Here is a 17,679-nt window from a genome sequence, read left to right on the forward strand (position 1 = left end):
TAGAAATCTGAGTATGTTATTCAGAAAGATGTCTAATGGAAGCATCTACCTATACAATGTTCAAATACACAGACTATGTGGAAACGCACTGAAGTAGGAATGTGTAAGAACAAGACTTGCCATAAATGATTTATTATTGCCCCAAATTTTCATCTTATATGAAAATAAATCATTTCCAGAAGCTAATGCAATTGTATGAACTAAACAGTGTTCACAGCACTGCAAATACACAAATGTACATTCAAGAATATGTATCTCTAAAATTAGAAAATACCTGCTGATGTAAGCTTGCTTGAAATCTGGCCTCATACTAATTGCTTGTCGATATAATTGATCTGCTTCTTCAAGGCGAGATTCATTTGCTCGAATTAAGTTTGCAAGGTTAATATAAACATTCAGGTGGTTAGGAGCAACTCTTGCTGCATACTTTTTACCTGGAATAATCTGCCAGAAATAATATATGTACCAAAAAAAAAAAAAAAAGAGTAAAAATATGAAAGAAAATCAGTACAGAACTACTCTTCAGCCTGCTGCATTTGTTTTAGGGTACTACTGGACAGTCTACAGCCACTTAACAAATAGCAGCTCTTCCTCCAAGAAAAAAAAAATCATAAAAACATAACAAAATATTTTGTCTTCTTAATTCTATGAACATGTGGAAAATCACCCACGTGAAAAAAAAAGGATACAAAAGTTATCAATTAAGCTGTTACTACTTAACTTGCCTCATGCAAATGGCCATTAACAACCATCCAGATCTTGTAAAACTTTCCCCATTCATACAAAGAGTATTTCTTAAAGCTTAAAATGACATTCTATCAGACAATCCTTTTTTTTAAACCCTTTAGTTCAGTGTAAGCACAATTTTACCATCCACTTACAGAGCAGATGAAAAATTTACATGAAAGATGAAAATGCTATGGAATTATAACCAATGTACTGTCTACTAGAATCTTCATACTGTTTCATGGTGCAAGCTTTTTAATGTTATACTCAAGGGATTTTTCTTGTCAGTCTCATTTTGCCCTTAATGTTTGTTACCTTGCCCCAGAAATATTGCTCTTCTCTTAAACAGCTAAAGTAATACTTACTAGGTATAAATACAACTTTACAAATGGTAAAGGTAATAGAGGACAGTTTTTTAAAAGTATTTTCAAATTATTATTTTTTTGTCACGGCTGCAACTGCCTTCTCCCACCTCCAACACTGCATTTAAGACTTCTGTGGGCTCAGAAACTGATCATCATCAATTATCTGGATATTAAAGTAAACCCACTGTGATTAGAAACTGTAAGTGCACATTGGTAACTTGATTATTATTTTGTATCCTCAATTTGAGCCATAAAATAATCTAAAACAATATTAAAAGTAACTTAAAATATTTTTTAGCAAAGAAGGTCCAAGCATGTTTTAAAGAGCTACGATTGCGTGTCACCTTTTCTTTTAAGAGATAACTTTGGGGGGAAGGAGGGGAGAGAGCATATAGCAACATGCAGCTTCAACAAAAAAATAAGAAAGTTGTATCAAGAATATAAGGTCTGAAAGAGTTCCCTCCTATGGTGGTAGTTTCTAATTACCTGTGGCATCAATGATTTAGCAATCATATATGATTCTTCGGCTTCTTTAGTTTTGTTTAAGTTTTTGTAAGTTCTTCCTACATTCATGTGGGCACCAATATCATCTTAACAAAGAAAAGAGTGAAACTTCAAATACTTCATGCACTGAGTATCACAAAAAATATCTATGCTTGAGAGCTGCATTAAATACAGGTACTGCATAAAGACTAGCAAAAAAAAAATATTTTTCACATGAATTATGAAGCTAATAATTTAACCGTAAACCAAAAGATGTGTCATAAAGTTACTTGGGAAAAGGTCAAAAATTGTAGGTAAATTTTCCATGTATATGTCTAATCTCTTGCTATAGTAGAGGCACATAAATTGAAAGTTATTTACTAGGTTTCTAAAAAGAAAAAGGAAAGGTTGTCCAGTACTACCTAGAAATTCTTTTGCAACAGTATGCAAAAGAGAATAAATGTGCTCTTGGATACATCCTAGATATCTTTTTCATACTCTTCCTTAGTATTAAGTAAGAAAATTAAATATAAATAATAGTTATACTTCAAAAGGAATTACAGGTTGGATGATGATATTTTTGAATGAACTGAAATAATGGCTTTAAATGAAAAGTATATGCATCTTTCTATAGAAAGAAACTTTCACTGAAGATTTTTTGGGGGAGGAGCTTATTAACTTGTAATACTAACTCATCAATATATTCATCACACTGAAAAACCACATATCATTTAACCGGCCTTGTTAGCTGTTCAGTTGGTGAAAAACTGGTAATTCAGAATGTTTTGTTATGTAAGCTAAGCATCCTGACATATTAGGAGCAGGGAGAAGCCATTCAGTGGCAGCTAGTCAGAGGTTTTACCTGGTTGCACTTGGGTGGCTTGTATAAAGAATTGCAAAGCTCTTTCAAAATTCTTTTCATTTTCTAAGGCATGCCCCACATTGTTCCATAGTTTTGCGTTGTTCTTATTCACCTAAAAACAACAACAAAAAGATATCAATATATAACGTATTAAGCTGCATTTGATTTTCTTACAACTAAATCTTGAAGTTGGAAAAACACAAAGCATATGAAAGATGAAGTTCCTATGTGTAAAGAACAACAAAACAGCACATACAGAACAATTACATTGAACTTCCTGCTCAACATCCATTTATTCTAGTCATTAGTACCTAAAAATTCCAGGGATTTTAAAATGTAATTATCAAAAAATGAATAGATGGTTGTTCAAACTATCATATCACGCCATATGTACATTTAAAGAAACAATTTTATGCAAACCTTTTGTAGATTTTGTATTCAAACATATTGTGTTTACCTTCAGTTAAGAGAATACATTCAACTGTTTTAACACATTAAGAAAAAATTCTCGTTTCTTGTGCATGAATTCCCATGTGTGCATCACACTGCTTATAAAGCATTCCCAAAAGCTACTAATTAGATACTGTCAACATAGAAATAAAAGTGGCAAAACAAGCATAAAATTTCTCTCCATTCTTATCATGCTCTAATGCAGTCAACGTTTTTTTAGAACAGCAACACAATTTTCCATTATCCCTTTCAAATAAGATACAGTACCTTTAAAGCTGACATAAACAATGTGTATTCTGATTCCCAGTCCCAGTTTCTGTGCAGTGTTTTTAAAGCGTGCGTGAATAGTACCACAGCCAAACAAACCCAAGAAATTTTTCTTAGTACACTATTAAAAATAAAAAATAAAAGATTTGTTAAAAGCACACAAACATTTCTTATGTATACTAAATAAAATATCTCCTATCCTAGGAGGCAAAAAACGTGCAGAACATATTTGTGAATGGTATATTCCAACTTGCCTGAACATTAGTTGTAGCAGTCCAAAATTTAAAAGGAATCTAATGTCTAATTTCAAGTTATTCACCTGTTTGTCTTTTTTTTTATTTTGCGTCACTATGCAATCTGCTTAATAAAAACAAATGCAATCCACATAATATAATGTGAAACAAAAATGTAGGAAAACTACTTTTGCTTTTCAGACCTTATCTGTAATCTTAGACAATGAACATGATCACGATGTCCAACAGTGAAGTTCTTCAAAACACTGTATAAAATGTAATAGCTTCAAAAATGAAACGAGAAAAACTAACATGTCATCCTATCCTTTCATTTAGTATCAGGTGATTCTGCACAAGTTCTTTACTGAATGCATTACCAACCTTTCCCACACTGTAGCATAACTCTTATCAGAGAGGTATGCTGTGGAGACCACCCAATGCTCCTTAAGTAAACACAATGCAACGGTAGTACCTTAGTAGGAGAAAGGTTCAGTGCCTCTTGAACAGCTTATATTTTATTTTAAAAGCTGCAGATCAGGAGCACAAATCACACTCTATGGCCAGCTTGTCAGCAACAATCTTCTAGATTTTCTGCAGTTTATTTTCTGGAGTTTGAATATCGCTTGGTTTAACTACACCAGATATAAAACAAACTTTAACAGAATGACCATTTGGTCTCTGAATTCAGATCTATATGTGAAAAACACCATAAAGATCTAGTAGTCTTCCTCCAATTATGAACATGACTTTGTTAAAAAGCTTTAAAAATATCATTCTGCAGTAGACATAACTATCCACCTTTGCCAGCTACTTCTTGGTTTAGCTGTTCACATTCCCGTGTACTTCACAGGGGTTTAACAGAAAAACAGAAGCTTTTCCCCTCATATACAAAATATTGCACACGCAAGACTGTGCTTGTTTTTGTTGGTGGTGGTTATTGTGTTTTGCTTTAAAATAAATTAAAAAGTAGAGCAGCAGAAGTGAGAGGAATTCCAGCACCACAAAGCAGCTGGTGAGAACTGAGACATGCAATAATCCATATCCCCACCAGGCTCATGAAAAAGCCCCTCCCCTCTCCCCCCCCCCCCATTTCTAAAGCAAGGAGTGTATTCCACATCGTGAGACTTTTTAGAGCACTGACTTGCAATATTTTTGTAGTAAGCCATGCTGTTGCCTCATTTTCCTCCCTATCTGTCCTCTCCTGGATCCTTGCTTTCTGTCACAACACTTCTATTTTTGCCACTTCGTAGTGGGATTTGTGATAATACTTTCCCCTCACTCCCACAGGGTATCACCAATTTCTCCTTATCCACTGCTGTCAGCTTTGGCAGCACCAATTAGCACAAGTTATCCTGCAAGGCCTCACTTCTAACAACAGCAGACAACAACATATACTGGGATTGGCTGCCTTTCAGTTTGTCCAGATGAGCAGAAGTATGGCACTAGGGTAAAAAGGGTAGAGCATCCAGCTCAGGAGGAAGCATTTACAACGTACAAGACACTAGAAAACCTAAGGTCCATGCAAAACATGCATTCAGAGCAGAAATTTCAAAGGAGAAATTCTTATCTAAGTCATTTTTTAGTTAAACAAATACTGAGCAGTTCTGATGTACATTCTTAGCACTTAAAACCTGAAAATTTTATCAGTAATGAAGGTATTTTCACATGCTGCAGACTGATATACATGCATTACATAAACCTTAGTCAGTCACCTTTGAATGAAGTGTAAATCATATCTAGACAAGAATTTTTTTTGCCTAATCCTTAAAAATGATTTAAAACATAAAATACCATGTATGTTTACATAAAAGAGATATTTAGGCAGTCCATTTTGTAGTGATGTGTAATGTAAGCTACCTTGCATTCTAAAGTGTTTGGTTTCAAAGGTATTGAAAAATAAGTTTTGCAGTTTTTGTTTTTAAATGAACCTCCGAATACCCTCAGAATAACAACAATGGTAGGTCTAGTGGAAGAATCTCAGTATTTAGTATCGTAAGGACTATTTTTCTTAAGAGGCAAAGGATCAATGCTCTATGGTATCTCCCCTCTCCATCAGATTTAAAACTCCTCCTGCACTCCTATTCATTCAGTTCCTGTAATAAAAGCCGAAATACAAAAAATTGTGATTTGTGAAACAAAGGTCCTGTAATGTTTACCCTCTTCTTACAATTTGGTTCTCTCTCCAAATCCAAGCTCAACCAAATTTTAAACTGATTGCTCCAAAATAATTTTAAATATATATATATATATGTATCTCTACTTGGTGAAATAGTTTGACCTAATATGGCAAACTGCTATCAACTAAAAAAGCTTAAGGGCCATGAACTCATGATAAAATCTGATTAATGATGTCACAAAAATTTCAAAGAAATCAGTGAACTTCAGCAAGATTGGTTGTATAAATGAATTCAATATATTATCCTTTCACCTCACAAGGTGAAAGGTGAAATATAGGTGAAATATATTATCCATTATCCTTTCACCTCACATCACTGACGCTTCACAAGACTGTGGCACAGACTGAAAAGACTGAAGTTATCTGTTACACTTGCTAATGAATTTACTTCACACACAGCACAGCTAAAAATAACTTCTAGTCTACCTTGTTTGTAGCAAGAAGCTCAATCATAATTAATTTTTAAATAATTAAGAGTACTTAATCAGAAGACTAACTCAAGATGCTGACCTTCTGACTGCACCCAACATACATATGGGTAAATTTAATTCAAACTATCTGATTACGCAAAAGTGCTTTTTCCTAATAAATTGTTTAGTATATGTTTATCCCCTAAAGCAGCACTAAATTCCTCTACAGGAAGAGCAGCCAGTGTACTACATTTTCAAAGCAACACTGCTGATGGTACATATCAGTTTATAAATTAAAAAATATCCGCTGGTCTCCTAAGTTCCTTGCTGTCATTTGCTCACACCACGGGACTGCCAAACAGTTACCCTTGGTCACTACTCTGCATTCAGTAAGAACTTGATGCAGAACAGGACCTGTAACATCATAAATTCACACTGGTTAAAGCCCTATTGGGAAAGCCCGCAGTTATAAATATCCCTGTCTTTTATTAATTTAGGAGAAATGAGTTAAACTGGTTACAGATAAACTTACTGTACCTTTTATTTGATAATTTCTTCCATCCATGTGCTACTAGAATGCAGAATCCCATGCTAGGAACATATAGCACACGTTCTGCTACTACAAATCCAACAGGAAAAAAGAGGTTTGATGCAGGAATGAAGGGTAGTACTATTAAGCAGAGTGCCTAGAAAAGAAATGCAAATTAATTAGTAAGTAAGATTAGGCAGTGACAGAATGTACTCAAAAGACAAATTATAAAGCAATTACAAAAGCAAAAAAAAACAAAGTCTGACATACATGGTAGATCTATGTCTTTTTTTTTTTTTTCTTTTACGTATAAAGATCTGTTTTACATTGAGACCACTCTGAACATGCCAGGTTAGACCCTACCAATGACACTCTTAGGCAGCCTAGTGTAATTGGTTTTCTGTACTACAGAAAAGAGCAGCTGTATGACACAATGCTAGGATCAAAGGTCAAATTCAAACCAGTGTTCAAACCAGCTCCACATACAAAAATATGGCAGACCTAAAACCTTGGAGATTGTCTTTCGTAATAATTAACAATTATATGATGCAAACAAATTCATTTTACAATTCCATTTTTAGTTTCTATTAAAAATCTGAATAACAAAAATCAGAAGCAACCATTGAATTAACATCCATGTTTAGGTGCTATACTACAGGCACCCCAAAATACTGAAAATGACAAGGAACTTATCAACTGCGTTAATTGGAGCTCTTAGGTTTCTGACAGACATCTTAACAAAAAGGTGCATGCCTGGGGGAGACATTAAAAGACAGAGAAGCCCATCTGCTACAAACAAATTGGACATGACCAATAATTACAAATAAATTATTTCAATTATTAAATAATTACAATTAATTAATTCTAAATATATGGTCTCCAAGTTACAAAACAAAAACAAAAAAAAAACTACAGAAATATAATATTTATTTGAATAAAGTAAAAAGGATTTTTTTTTAGAAATTTGCTATATAATTGGCTGTCATCTTCTGTCTAGGTAAGAAGAACTGTCTTTTGTATATTAAAACAGTCAACACATCCAGTATGAAAGAATCTAGGATTTCACATATAAAAATGCCACACTGATTAAATGTTATCTCATTACTCAAGGAGCCAAGAGTATGCACATGTACCATTAACATGGATCAAGTGGTCTACAGCAATTCATTAAGCTACAGAAAAAATAAATAATTGAGCCTTAAGGAAATTACAAGCATAATACGTAGAGAATATGTTGATTACTTGAGGAGAGAATTGAATTTAATGCCATTTCACATTCCCATACCTTTATCCTTTACATTTTTATAGCACATGCTCCTTATAGAGCACCTACCAACCTATCTCATCAAGAAGTAAAAATTCTAACATGGAACTTTAATATAGATTTTTGTAATTCACTCTGAAATGCAGGAATCCATCATGCTATCCCCAAGTCAGTCTTCTGTATCACTCTTTCACCCAGTTACAGGAAATGCCTTCATATTTTGGGGGTTAAGTGAGGGTTAGTGTCATTCTGTATTTCATTGTTTCCAGTAGCTGAACACAAGCAATACTACAAAGGTGAATCTACAAAAGCAAGTTCCAAGTGTGCTTTACCATAAAAAAAGTGCTGTTTTGGAGATCTTTTGTTTAAAAGTTATTCACAGTGAAGTAAACTTTAAAATGTGTAAGGTTTGTACATATGCTTAAATAACACCTAATAAAAAGGACTGTCCATGAATCTAAGGTTTTTGGCATGGTTAGTTAGCTCTCTTCAATTTTTCTGATGGCAAAACGTTATGCAACATTTTGCTCAACTTCTTTCAGTCCCCTTGCCTCTCCTCAGTATATTGTCCTTCAAATATAATTTCTTAACCATCAGACTCAAAGCGCCAGCGCAGATAAAAATTTGTTCTCTTCTGTTCATTTGTGCTCTGTATCACTGTCTTTCAGCAGGTGCAAAGCTCAGTTGAAAAATATCCCAGTCAAGGCAACTGAAAAACATAAAAGAGACAGAAACATTCACAGTATGCAGGAAGCAAAAAGCATGTGACAGAACTCTAAATGATGACCATGAAGAGTAAGTGAACTGCTAAATGACCATTCAAAATGTTCACAAGAAAACATTTCAAAGCCTGACATATAAGCATGGGGAGTACAGAAATAAATATTGAAAAGTTCAGAAGTACCAATGTCTTGGTAGATAAATCACTTAAAAACACAAAAACTTTCTCCAAGAAGCTTAAGGATACCTGTCTGCTCCTGACATTTGCACAGTAAAAAGCCACCAAGGTTTGTGGCTGAGTAGCATGGAGTGCTGTCTCATCATAAATGAGGGCTGAGAAAGGATGGTAAAGCACTTGTTTGGGACACTTAGCAAGTATCAACAGAGATAGAAAGCTTGTATTAAAATTTTGCCAGCCAACAGAGGAGCGTCTAACCCAAAAGATTTAATTTAGAAAACAAAAGCCATGATCACAGTCTGATTCGGAAACTTAGGGAAAAGCCAAAGTAATTCTAAATCTGTACTATTCATTGTACTAAACATTTTCAATATTTATATTGTAAATTATTTAAAAAGGTCACTTAGCCTGATAGTCAAGTTTTCTGACTGCTCAAAGGGATAAAGTAAATACAAAATACAAGAGAATTTAATTCCTCATACATTGTTTCTAGGGCATGTCCTTCATTAATGTCAAAATAATTGATTATTTCAAGCAGCATAATGACATCAACCTGCCAAAGCATGTGTTCTGATTTATAATACACAATCCCATTTTCTGTTAGTTTAATATTGTCAGTTAGTAAAATAACTTGGCTACTTTGAAGAAACAATTAATCTGTTTTGCCCTCTCCCAATACTGTTATTTCAAAAAGGCAATTTTAGAACCTACAGCAAAACTAAAATATGACAAAGTAGAACACAATGCACCCACTTACCTGAGTTATACTTTGTGGAGATGATTTGTATCAAACAGATGCTGGCTGAAAATGGGTCCTTCAACTTTTCCATCTCTCATTAATGAGTTCACCCTGTGAGATGACTTGTGGAGAACTGTGGAACGTCCACTGTCACTTGTGGAAGTGGGAAGAGGAATCTATTTTTGTCTTGTCCCTCAAGATGTACAGCACCCACATCCAAATCCACATCAGCAAATACAGAAGGACATGTTAAGATAAACTTGCGGCCTCCCTTCTCTTTTGCATTTTGGATCCATCTCCTTCGCATTTGATTTGCAAAGTCCAAATAAAAATCTTTATTTCTGCAGCAGGTTTAAAGTTGTACTGTTTCTGATACCATGAACAAAAATAACTTGAGACTTTTCCCTTAGTTCAGGCTTCAGCATGAGACCTGAGGGTCTAATGGGGCTAATAGAAGAGCCAAAACATGCTTGAGATTTCTAAAGGCAGAAGCTCTTTACAAAGCCCTTTACGACTCCTTCAGAGTGATGCTCATTAAGAGTTCAAAACCAGTGTGAACAGTCATGCTTTCAACAATGCTGTGCTGAAAACACCTTTATACTAGGTAGCATCCATGCAGACTAAAATTTCTACCTGCCAGGGAACTAATTTATTTTGACTAGCACAAATTCAGCCTTTTATTGGAAGAACTGAGAACCAAGTGTGGAAAAAAAAAAAAAAAAAAAAGTTTTTAAAAAAACAGCATTTCAACATAGTTACCTGGAAAACTGCCATAAACTGTATAAGTTGGTTTCACTAAACAGAGATTCAATTTCTTCATTTTAAAGACTGTACTGTGATCTCTCTAATAAGAGAAAGGCACAGTGAAGAAACTGTTCTCTTGCTCTCTCTCCCATGACACAATATCCTGTCTACGTCAAGACATTAATGGTTTACTGGTAGGCAGAAACGGCTTTTGGCCTCCAGTGCTGTTGCAAGTTATAACAATTCATTTTCAATATTTTATATTGCATTCTCATCTAAGAGATTAGCTTTCAGGCATTTAGATACATCTGGAAAAAATCCGCATCATACACAAGGTTATATACACAATAAAGGTATATATGAAACAAAAATAACTCGTTCAACAGTGATTACACTGTGTTTAAGCTACACTGTAGATCACAGGCTCAGCTGAATAAACTCAGAAGACCCTTGCTATAAAAACCACTTGGAATAATAAGAAAAAAATGCCCTTGAACAAAAACTAATGTTGAAAACACTGACCCTTTTCTCTTCTGAACTTTACGAGTTAGGAGCTAAAGGAAAATGTTGGAAAATAAAGTTCAAGAGCCATCTTATGAAAAAGGGTGTACTGCTCCCCATACACATTTCCACTACTATCAGTACACTGGATAAAAATGTTTCAGCTTCTATGAAAAGGAAGATTAAACTATTTATTTATATTTAAGTACTACAGAACTATTTTTTTTTAAACACAATGTTTAGTTTTGAAATACATATCGTCCAATAGCATTAAACTGATTTTCTGGGTATGTCATCTTGCACATTTATTATACAAATAAGCTAAATCTCTTTTGTTCATATGCTGTTTCCAAATTCAGGACTAGAAGCTTCACCAGCTATAATACAGATCATGTATTTTCATGAATTTTCTAGTGAAACAATCTGCCTTGCTCCATGACAAGACAAAAAAAAATGTATTAGAACTATAATGTTAGGTCTCTTTGAAACGTATCCAAGTTGGTCTGCTGATTAGCAAAGAAATTCATAGCTTTAAGTTGTGCATATATATTCCCACCCATCTGAAACTTCCGCTGGCTAGAGTTACACATTAAAAAAAAGCACAGTATTTCTGAGGCAAGCTCAGATTTATACCTGTAGATTTGTTGCAGGCATAAGTGCACCACTGACTTAATGAGAGTATCAGTTAGTATCAGTTAATCATTCACCTTGTGAATTTTGCAATAGCCACAATGAAAATGTTGTCTTTTTGGGTGAAAAACACTAGCTCCTTTCCATTGCCTCCAAAATATTATTTCCTATGAATCCATTTCAATTTTAAGGTCGTATACTAGTGAAAAACAGGAAGTGATTTTATAGCTGACAAAACTTAGTTTTGCCTTAGAATATGGAATAGACTACAGACAAGTGCCTTCATTATAAAAGGGGAAAAAAGGGGGAAAACTTATATACCTAAATGCCAAAATATGTCCTTTTATATCAGCAAAAAATCAATTTACTTGCTAATAATTAGAATAATAAAAGAAACAATAAAAGAATAACTATTGACATTTAAGTAGAGTTTGAAGGATGGAAACACATTCTGATCCCCAAATTTAAGTTCTACTGAAAACCCCAGTTTGCTGTCCAAGTTCTGAAAACTTGAGAATAGCCACAATACATTTGGCAAATTAATAACAATAGCCATACTTATTCTCATCTCTTTTTCTACATCTCATCCCTGACAGAGTAAACATAGTTAACTTTAACTGCAGTTTAACAGGTTTATGGCTACAACGATTTTTTATCTTTTCTTACGTATTCATTTTAGCCCAAGAGAAGATGCATGACCGGGTCACCACAAACTAGACATATGATCAAATATCCTGAGACAGTTATATTCTTGGGGAGAGCGGAACAAAAATGGAACATGCATTATTCATACCATCAGTACGGTCTTGGAGGAATCCCCAGGATATCGGAGACTGAAGACAACCAAAGATCCCAGAAAGCAAAAGAATGTAAGGGTGGCGACATTTCTAACATCTAATAAAGACTCCACAAGTGGAATAGTTCCCATTGTCCAGTCACAGCATAACTCTGAGGGGTTGAGAAGCAGCCAAGCATTTACAGGGAGGAGGTAGTTGAAAGTCAGCTGCCTTGCTGGAGATGGACTTACAGCAGCTGGGTTATCAAACCTAAAGCAAAATAAAGGAGTAAAAGGAGCTTTTAATGAAAACACGTTATGGTCTTCATTGCCTTTACGACCAGAAGCAAGCAGTCTTTAGATTCATAGCTAGAACTGCCAATTACAGCCATGAACAATATCCCAATCTTCCTGCATTTGTCAGGAACCACACAATTTGGGAACCACACATGATGATGCATTTTAGCACAGGACAGAATCTCCTCCAAGAATCTTTAAGAAACTTTTTTGGGATATGATCAGCATGTTTCAGTGATTTACACCACTCTTCCTCAAGCTGGGGTCAATGGTCCTTGTTATGTTTTTAAAAATTTGCCTGATCTTTCAGGGAAAAACATTTGATTGCTGTATTTTTACATTACTTTACATTTTACAGTGTTAAATTGCAGTTTTTCAGTTCTACCAGTACTCATATACATTTATCCTCGGGCACAGTATCTGAAGTTAAGCATGCTTTCTGTATAATACATGTCTAAAACCAAAGAAATTATTCATATGTAGACAAGGAAAAACTTGTTAAAAGTTCTGAAGTACTCAGCCAAGGCTCAAACACACAGCCAATAAAAAAATACTTCCGTAGTAAAACTTAATTTTGGATTATTAGAGCCAATTAACAACCAAACGTTTTTTAAAAATTAATGCATACTCAGATACATTGGATACATTGGATATTTGTGTCAACACGTAGTCAAATATACCAGTTAATAATTTGACAAAAATTGTTGAATTGTACAGCAATTCTACAATAGGAAGAGCAATTCTACAATAGACTCTTCAGGTAATGTATCTTTGGCCATTTTATTCAGATATCGTTAAGCCACATCTTATGTATCAGTATCTGTAAATAAGAGACATTTTCCTATTACCTTGTAAACACTGGAAGTTGAGACTGGATAACCTGGACTCTGACAACAACAAGAAGCAGTGTACTGAACATTAGTACTATGAGCTTCAACAGTGTCTGGAGCATGGAAAAAGGAATACTGCCCTTCCCTCGAAGAATCTGCACAGCTGTGTCCAACAGCACTGGCAAGGTATACTGCAAAGGAAAAGGTGTTTTTAATAAGTGTATTCATTAACTGAGGTAAATACAAGGTATTTTTTTTTAATCTTGTTTTTATGTAAATGCACTCTCCAAATAGTTTCTTAATTCAGCTTTGCAGAGGTTTCATATGCCCGTCCCCAAAGTCCACCATTCTAATAAAAATAATTCTATTTAAAAATTATTGCTAACACTATCATAGTGTACTGCCATATTTTCACTGACAGATAAAAAAATGTGTACCATCTTCAAACAGAGCTCAAATTTTTTTTAGAATTATTAGTCACTTTGAAAACCTGTCCCAAGAACAAAATATCAAGGTACAGTAGAAATACAATTTATTTCTTGATTAGCCCAGGGTTTCTATTTTATGTCTCTACTGCAGTAACCCATCTGTCCTCGCTGCATGAAAATTATGATCTTGCACATTATATACCCTAATTTCTTCCCTGTGTGCCAACTTCTTTTCTTTTGTCTTCATGTCTTGTCTTCATGATGACTTACTGCTTCACATACACCGTCTGACTAAAATTCAGGGATTGATAGGGTTTTGAGAAATAGTCAAACTCAGTTCAGGTCCCAGTTTGGATTTCATCTTTTCAACTCAACTGACTTACATGAACTTTTTAAAACTTTAATGGAATTGAGGATCATATTCAAAGTAAATGTAAGAGAAGTTGTGGTTTGAAGTTCTTCCTTAGAAATCTAGTTTGAAAATTACGTGTTTATTGATTAGGCATACAAGGCCGATAATTACAAACATATTCCTTCAAGAACAAAAATGTGATTTTGACATTTTAGCCTTGAAGTTTGCCTTGGCATATATTTCAGCCTTTACTGTTGTTGCTTTTACAAAATATTTTGTCAAATAATTGAAGAATGGTAAATTAGAAAGATGATCTTAGTATATGCAACTATACCTCTTTAAATTGTATATGGTTTGACTATTGAAAATACAAAAATTATTTAACTGCAGGAAAATTGTTTCTCCAAACAAAAGTTAATAGGAACTTAATCAATGCTCAAGATGAATCCTATCAGATTAGAAACTACAAGTATTCCTAGAGAAATAAGTTTCATTAAAGTATTACTTAAATAAGGCTACTCCAAAACATCTGGTTATTCATAAGCAAATGATGAAATGGGATTGTAGACTGTATGTTCTCTATTTTTCCTGAAGGATTTAAAAACAACCAACACCCCATCTTTATGCACCTCAGACGTTAGCCAAGACTGTTACATGCTTGTATTTGCAAACCTCAACCAACTAAAACCTTTGGTTTTCACTAAGATATGTTGACTCTTCATCAAGTAGATTTGGCAGTATCTCTGCATGGCATGCAAAAGACAACTTAGAAGACATTTGCTTCCCTCCCAGTGATCCATGTATTTTAAACATCAGTTGAGTCAAAAGAACACCTCCAAACATTAACAGAACTATAGAATTAGCCTGAACTGACAAAATCAGTGTTGAAATATCATGTTTCCAAGTGTTTGATAGCTCTTCAGAGAAATTAAAAAAGAAATCAAATTTAAATTTAAATGACATCTTACCCCTTGCGCAATAAATACTTCATACACGCAGCATATCCCCACCACCGTTATCCCTTGCTCTTTACACAGAGTTGCAACAGCTACTAGAAACACAGTCACGGCAATTGGAGTCCACACTGCAAATTAAGAAGACAATATTGAAAATGTTTCATCTTACAACACAAAAGCTTAATAAAGGAATTTTACCTAAGAGATTAAAATTGACACTGTGTCTGAACACGATCTAGAAATGTGCCATTTGGACACATCCTGTAAGCCAATGTGCCATTTGTTATTACAGAATTCTCAGTCTTACTTTACAGACATTAATTTACAATTTAGCAGTTTTAAAACTGCCTCCTCCTCTTAGGAAAGCAAAAACCAATCTTTCCTAATTCACCAGAATACATTTTCAAACGTATCTTTTAAATGCAGTCAAAAGTCAAACTGCCTTTGAAAAATAGGCCACTTCCTACATCTCCACTGAAATTCTGCAGCTCACTGAGGCATCTCAGCATGTTTCCATTTATGTGCATCAATGAGAGTTACTGCAAGAATCCCCTTGTCATTAGCAAACTCTAGGTTTAACAAAACTGAAAACTTGTTTGAGCATTGAAGAAAATAAAAGGCAACTTATGATTGGGCATCTTGGGGCTGGATGTTTTTTTTGCACATGCTTGTTGAATAACTAGTATATCCACATTACCATTTTAGAGCTCTATTATCCCTGATACAGAAATTAAGTTATGTATATTTGTCAGTCATTTACCTATGGTATTATCTGGTCCTTTAGATTTAGTATATGATAAAAAGGCAGCTAGAAAAAAGATGGATGACAGAAGTTCTGCTCTGCCCACAACTCCAGTTACCTAAGAGAAAAAGAAGAAAAAAACCACAGTATTATTCCTCTAGTGATTATTCTAGCACTAAACTAGAGCATGACCAATATACTAACAGGATATGCATAAACACAGTCTTAGAGTAAAATAGCAAAAAAAGTCTAACGAGTAAGAATGCTTCCAGTTCAATCAGTGCTGAAAACAAGACTATGATATCCATAGCACCACCATTAATGAGACAACTCAGAACAGCTGTACTGTCTTATCTCTAGTAAAAGCCACAATTAGCACTTTAGACAGAATTTGGGCAGAAAAATAACTTTCTTGATAATACTTCAAAGAAACTATTTTTCATCAGTAAAAGCTGTAAGTGAATGTGACAAGGTCTGTCTTACATACAGATCCTGAAGACAGTAGCATACAGGAACTATAATGGTTATTTTTGTTTACACCTTTTACGACTGATTGAATGAAGCTGAAAGTGCTGACTTGGCTGCTGCTACGGCAGGTCTGATCTGAGCAGTCAAAAGTTATCAAAACATCAATGGCAAGCTCTGAGCAACAGAGTTAAAGAACCACTCAGGTTAAAGAATGATTGCAGGTTTAGCAATTTTGAATGATAACTTGGTTGGTGATGTGAACATTTCAGGTACTGCCCCCTCTTGGTAGTCAGAGAGGAATGGATTTTACGAAAATCAGGAGAAATGATAAAATGCAGGAGGTTGTTTCAGAATCCTCAGTGAAACACAGACTAATTTCCATGTTTCCATTGTAGAACTTGCGTTTTCCTCCTTCTCCCCCTCTTTTCTCCCCCTCTTTTTTTAAAAACTATGGTGCAGCCAACAGCCGTGGATGAAAGACAGGTCACTGTGTCACCTACTGCAGTAGTCATTGTTCTGACGTGACCACAGTACCATTTAGGATTGCCTTTCCTCCTAATTTGCCCTCTTCTTCCAGTTTTATTTTTCTTTTTTTTTTTTTTTCTTTTTTTTTTTTTTTTGAGTAAACTAGTTAAAAGTGGCATACTAAACCCCAAGGCAGAAAACTGCATTTGGCTAGGAAAACCTCAGAGCTCACCATGTAATTGTGATGATGCTGAAGTCTGATTCTCAGCCATCCAGACTGTGCTTAAAATTTTTAGTACTAGGTACATTCTTAGACAAGCATGATTGATCAAGCACGGTATAAAGAGAAAGTAATTCAATATCCAAGGTCACAGTGTTGAAAAAACTATTCAACTCCCATTTGGAAATCATTCTCTGGTTCTTCTGTTGGGATCAGCTTACGTTTACCAAAGGACTCACTGAAACATGCACAGATACAAATCACATTCCACAACTGATATGGCATCAGTGATTGTGTTAGTATTTTGGGTAGCACAGAGGCTTTTATTTCAAAAACATCTTAAGATTTCTCAGATGTTTCAAGCATTCCTGCTCTGTATCACAAAATTATCCAGCATTAAAGCAGATATTAAGGAGAACTTAGATCTGTTGAAAGAGATCACAGGTAAAGCCAGCATGCTGGTATGCTTCCATAGTCCCCAGCCAACAGAAGAGAGGCAATTTCGGGATACAAATATGACTTACAAAAAAGAAAATTCTAGCATTTACAAGGTTAGTTGACATCCCATGAGCTGTCTGTGTGGTCAGCATGCCTCTGGCCAGAACAGTAGCAAACTAGGATAGACTGACTGGAACTAGAATGACTGAACTAGAATTCCAGAGACAAGGACAAATGAGACTATGATGCTGTTATTCAACCAGTTTCTTCATTTTTTTCCCCCTCAGAAAATGATATATTACCTTCGCAAGAACCCAGTTTCTCTCTGAAGTCGAGCAGAAAATTTGCCCTCTATTTATCCTGCTCTGTTAGTTATTCCAGAAGAAATCCATTTATCGCCAGACAGGTAAAAGTTTGAAATTTGTATGTAT

The 17,679-nt window shown here is 34.7% G+C and overlaps 1 protein-coding gene across 4 annotated transcripts in view; it reads right to left on the reverse strand.

Moving 5' to 3' along the window:
- Positions 1-17,679, reverse strand: part of TMTC3 (transmembrane O-mannosyltransferase targeting cadherins 3) — a 39,094-nt gene that overhangs the window by 7,381 nt on the left and 14,034 nt on the right. For all 4 annotated transcript variants that reach the window (XM_035337760.1, XM_035337736.1, XM_035337743.1 and 1 more), the window contains 9 exons: positions 15,676-15,775; positions 14,928-15,043; positions 13,198-13,370; positions 12,071-12,323; positions 6,510-6,658; positions 3,154-3,274; positions 2,437-2,548; positions 1,578-1,681; positions 275-444 (listed from right to left, as the gene is read on the reverse strand). In XM_035337760.1, coding sequence (XP_035193651.1) covers positions 275-444; positions 1,578-1,681; positions 2,437-2,548; positions 3,154-3,274; positions 6,510-6,658; positions 12,071-12,323; positions 13,198-13,370; positions 14,928-15,043; positions 15,676-15,775 — 1,298 coding nt within the window. The remainder of the gene's footprint in view (positions 1-274; positions 445-1,577; positions 1,682-2,436; positions 2,549-3,153; positions 3,275-6,509; positions 6,659-12,070; positions 12,324-13,197; positions 13,371-14,927; positions 15,044-15,675; positions 15,776-17,679) is intronic.

Source organism: Oxyura jamaicensis, chromosome 1 (genome assembly GCF_011077185.1).
Source record: "Oxyura jamaicensis isolate SHBP4307 breed ruddy duck chromosome 1, BPBGC_Ojam_1.0, whole genome shotgun sequence".
NCBI classification, from domain to species: Eukaryota; Metazoa; Chordata; class Aves; order Anseriformes; family Anatidae; genus Oxyura; species Oxyura jamaicensis.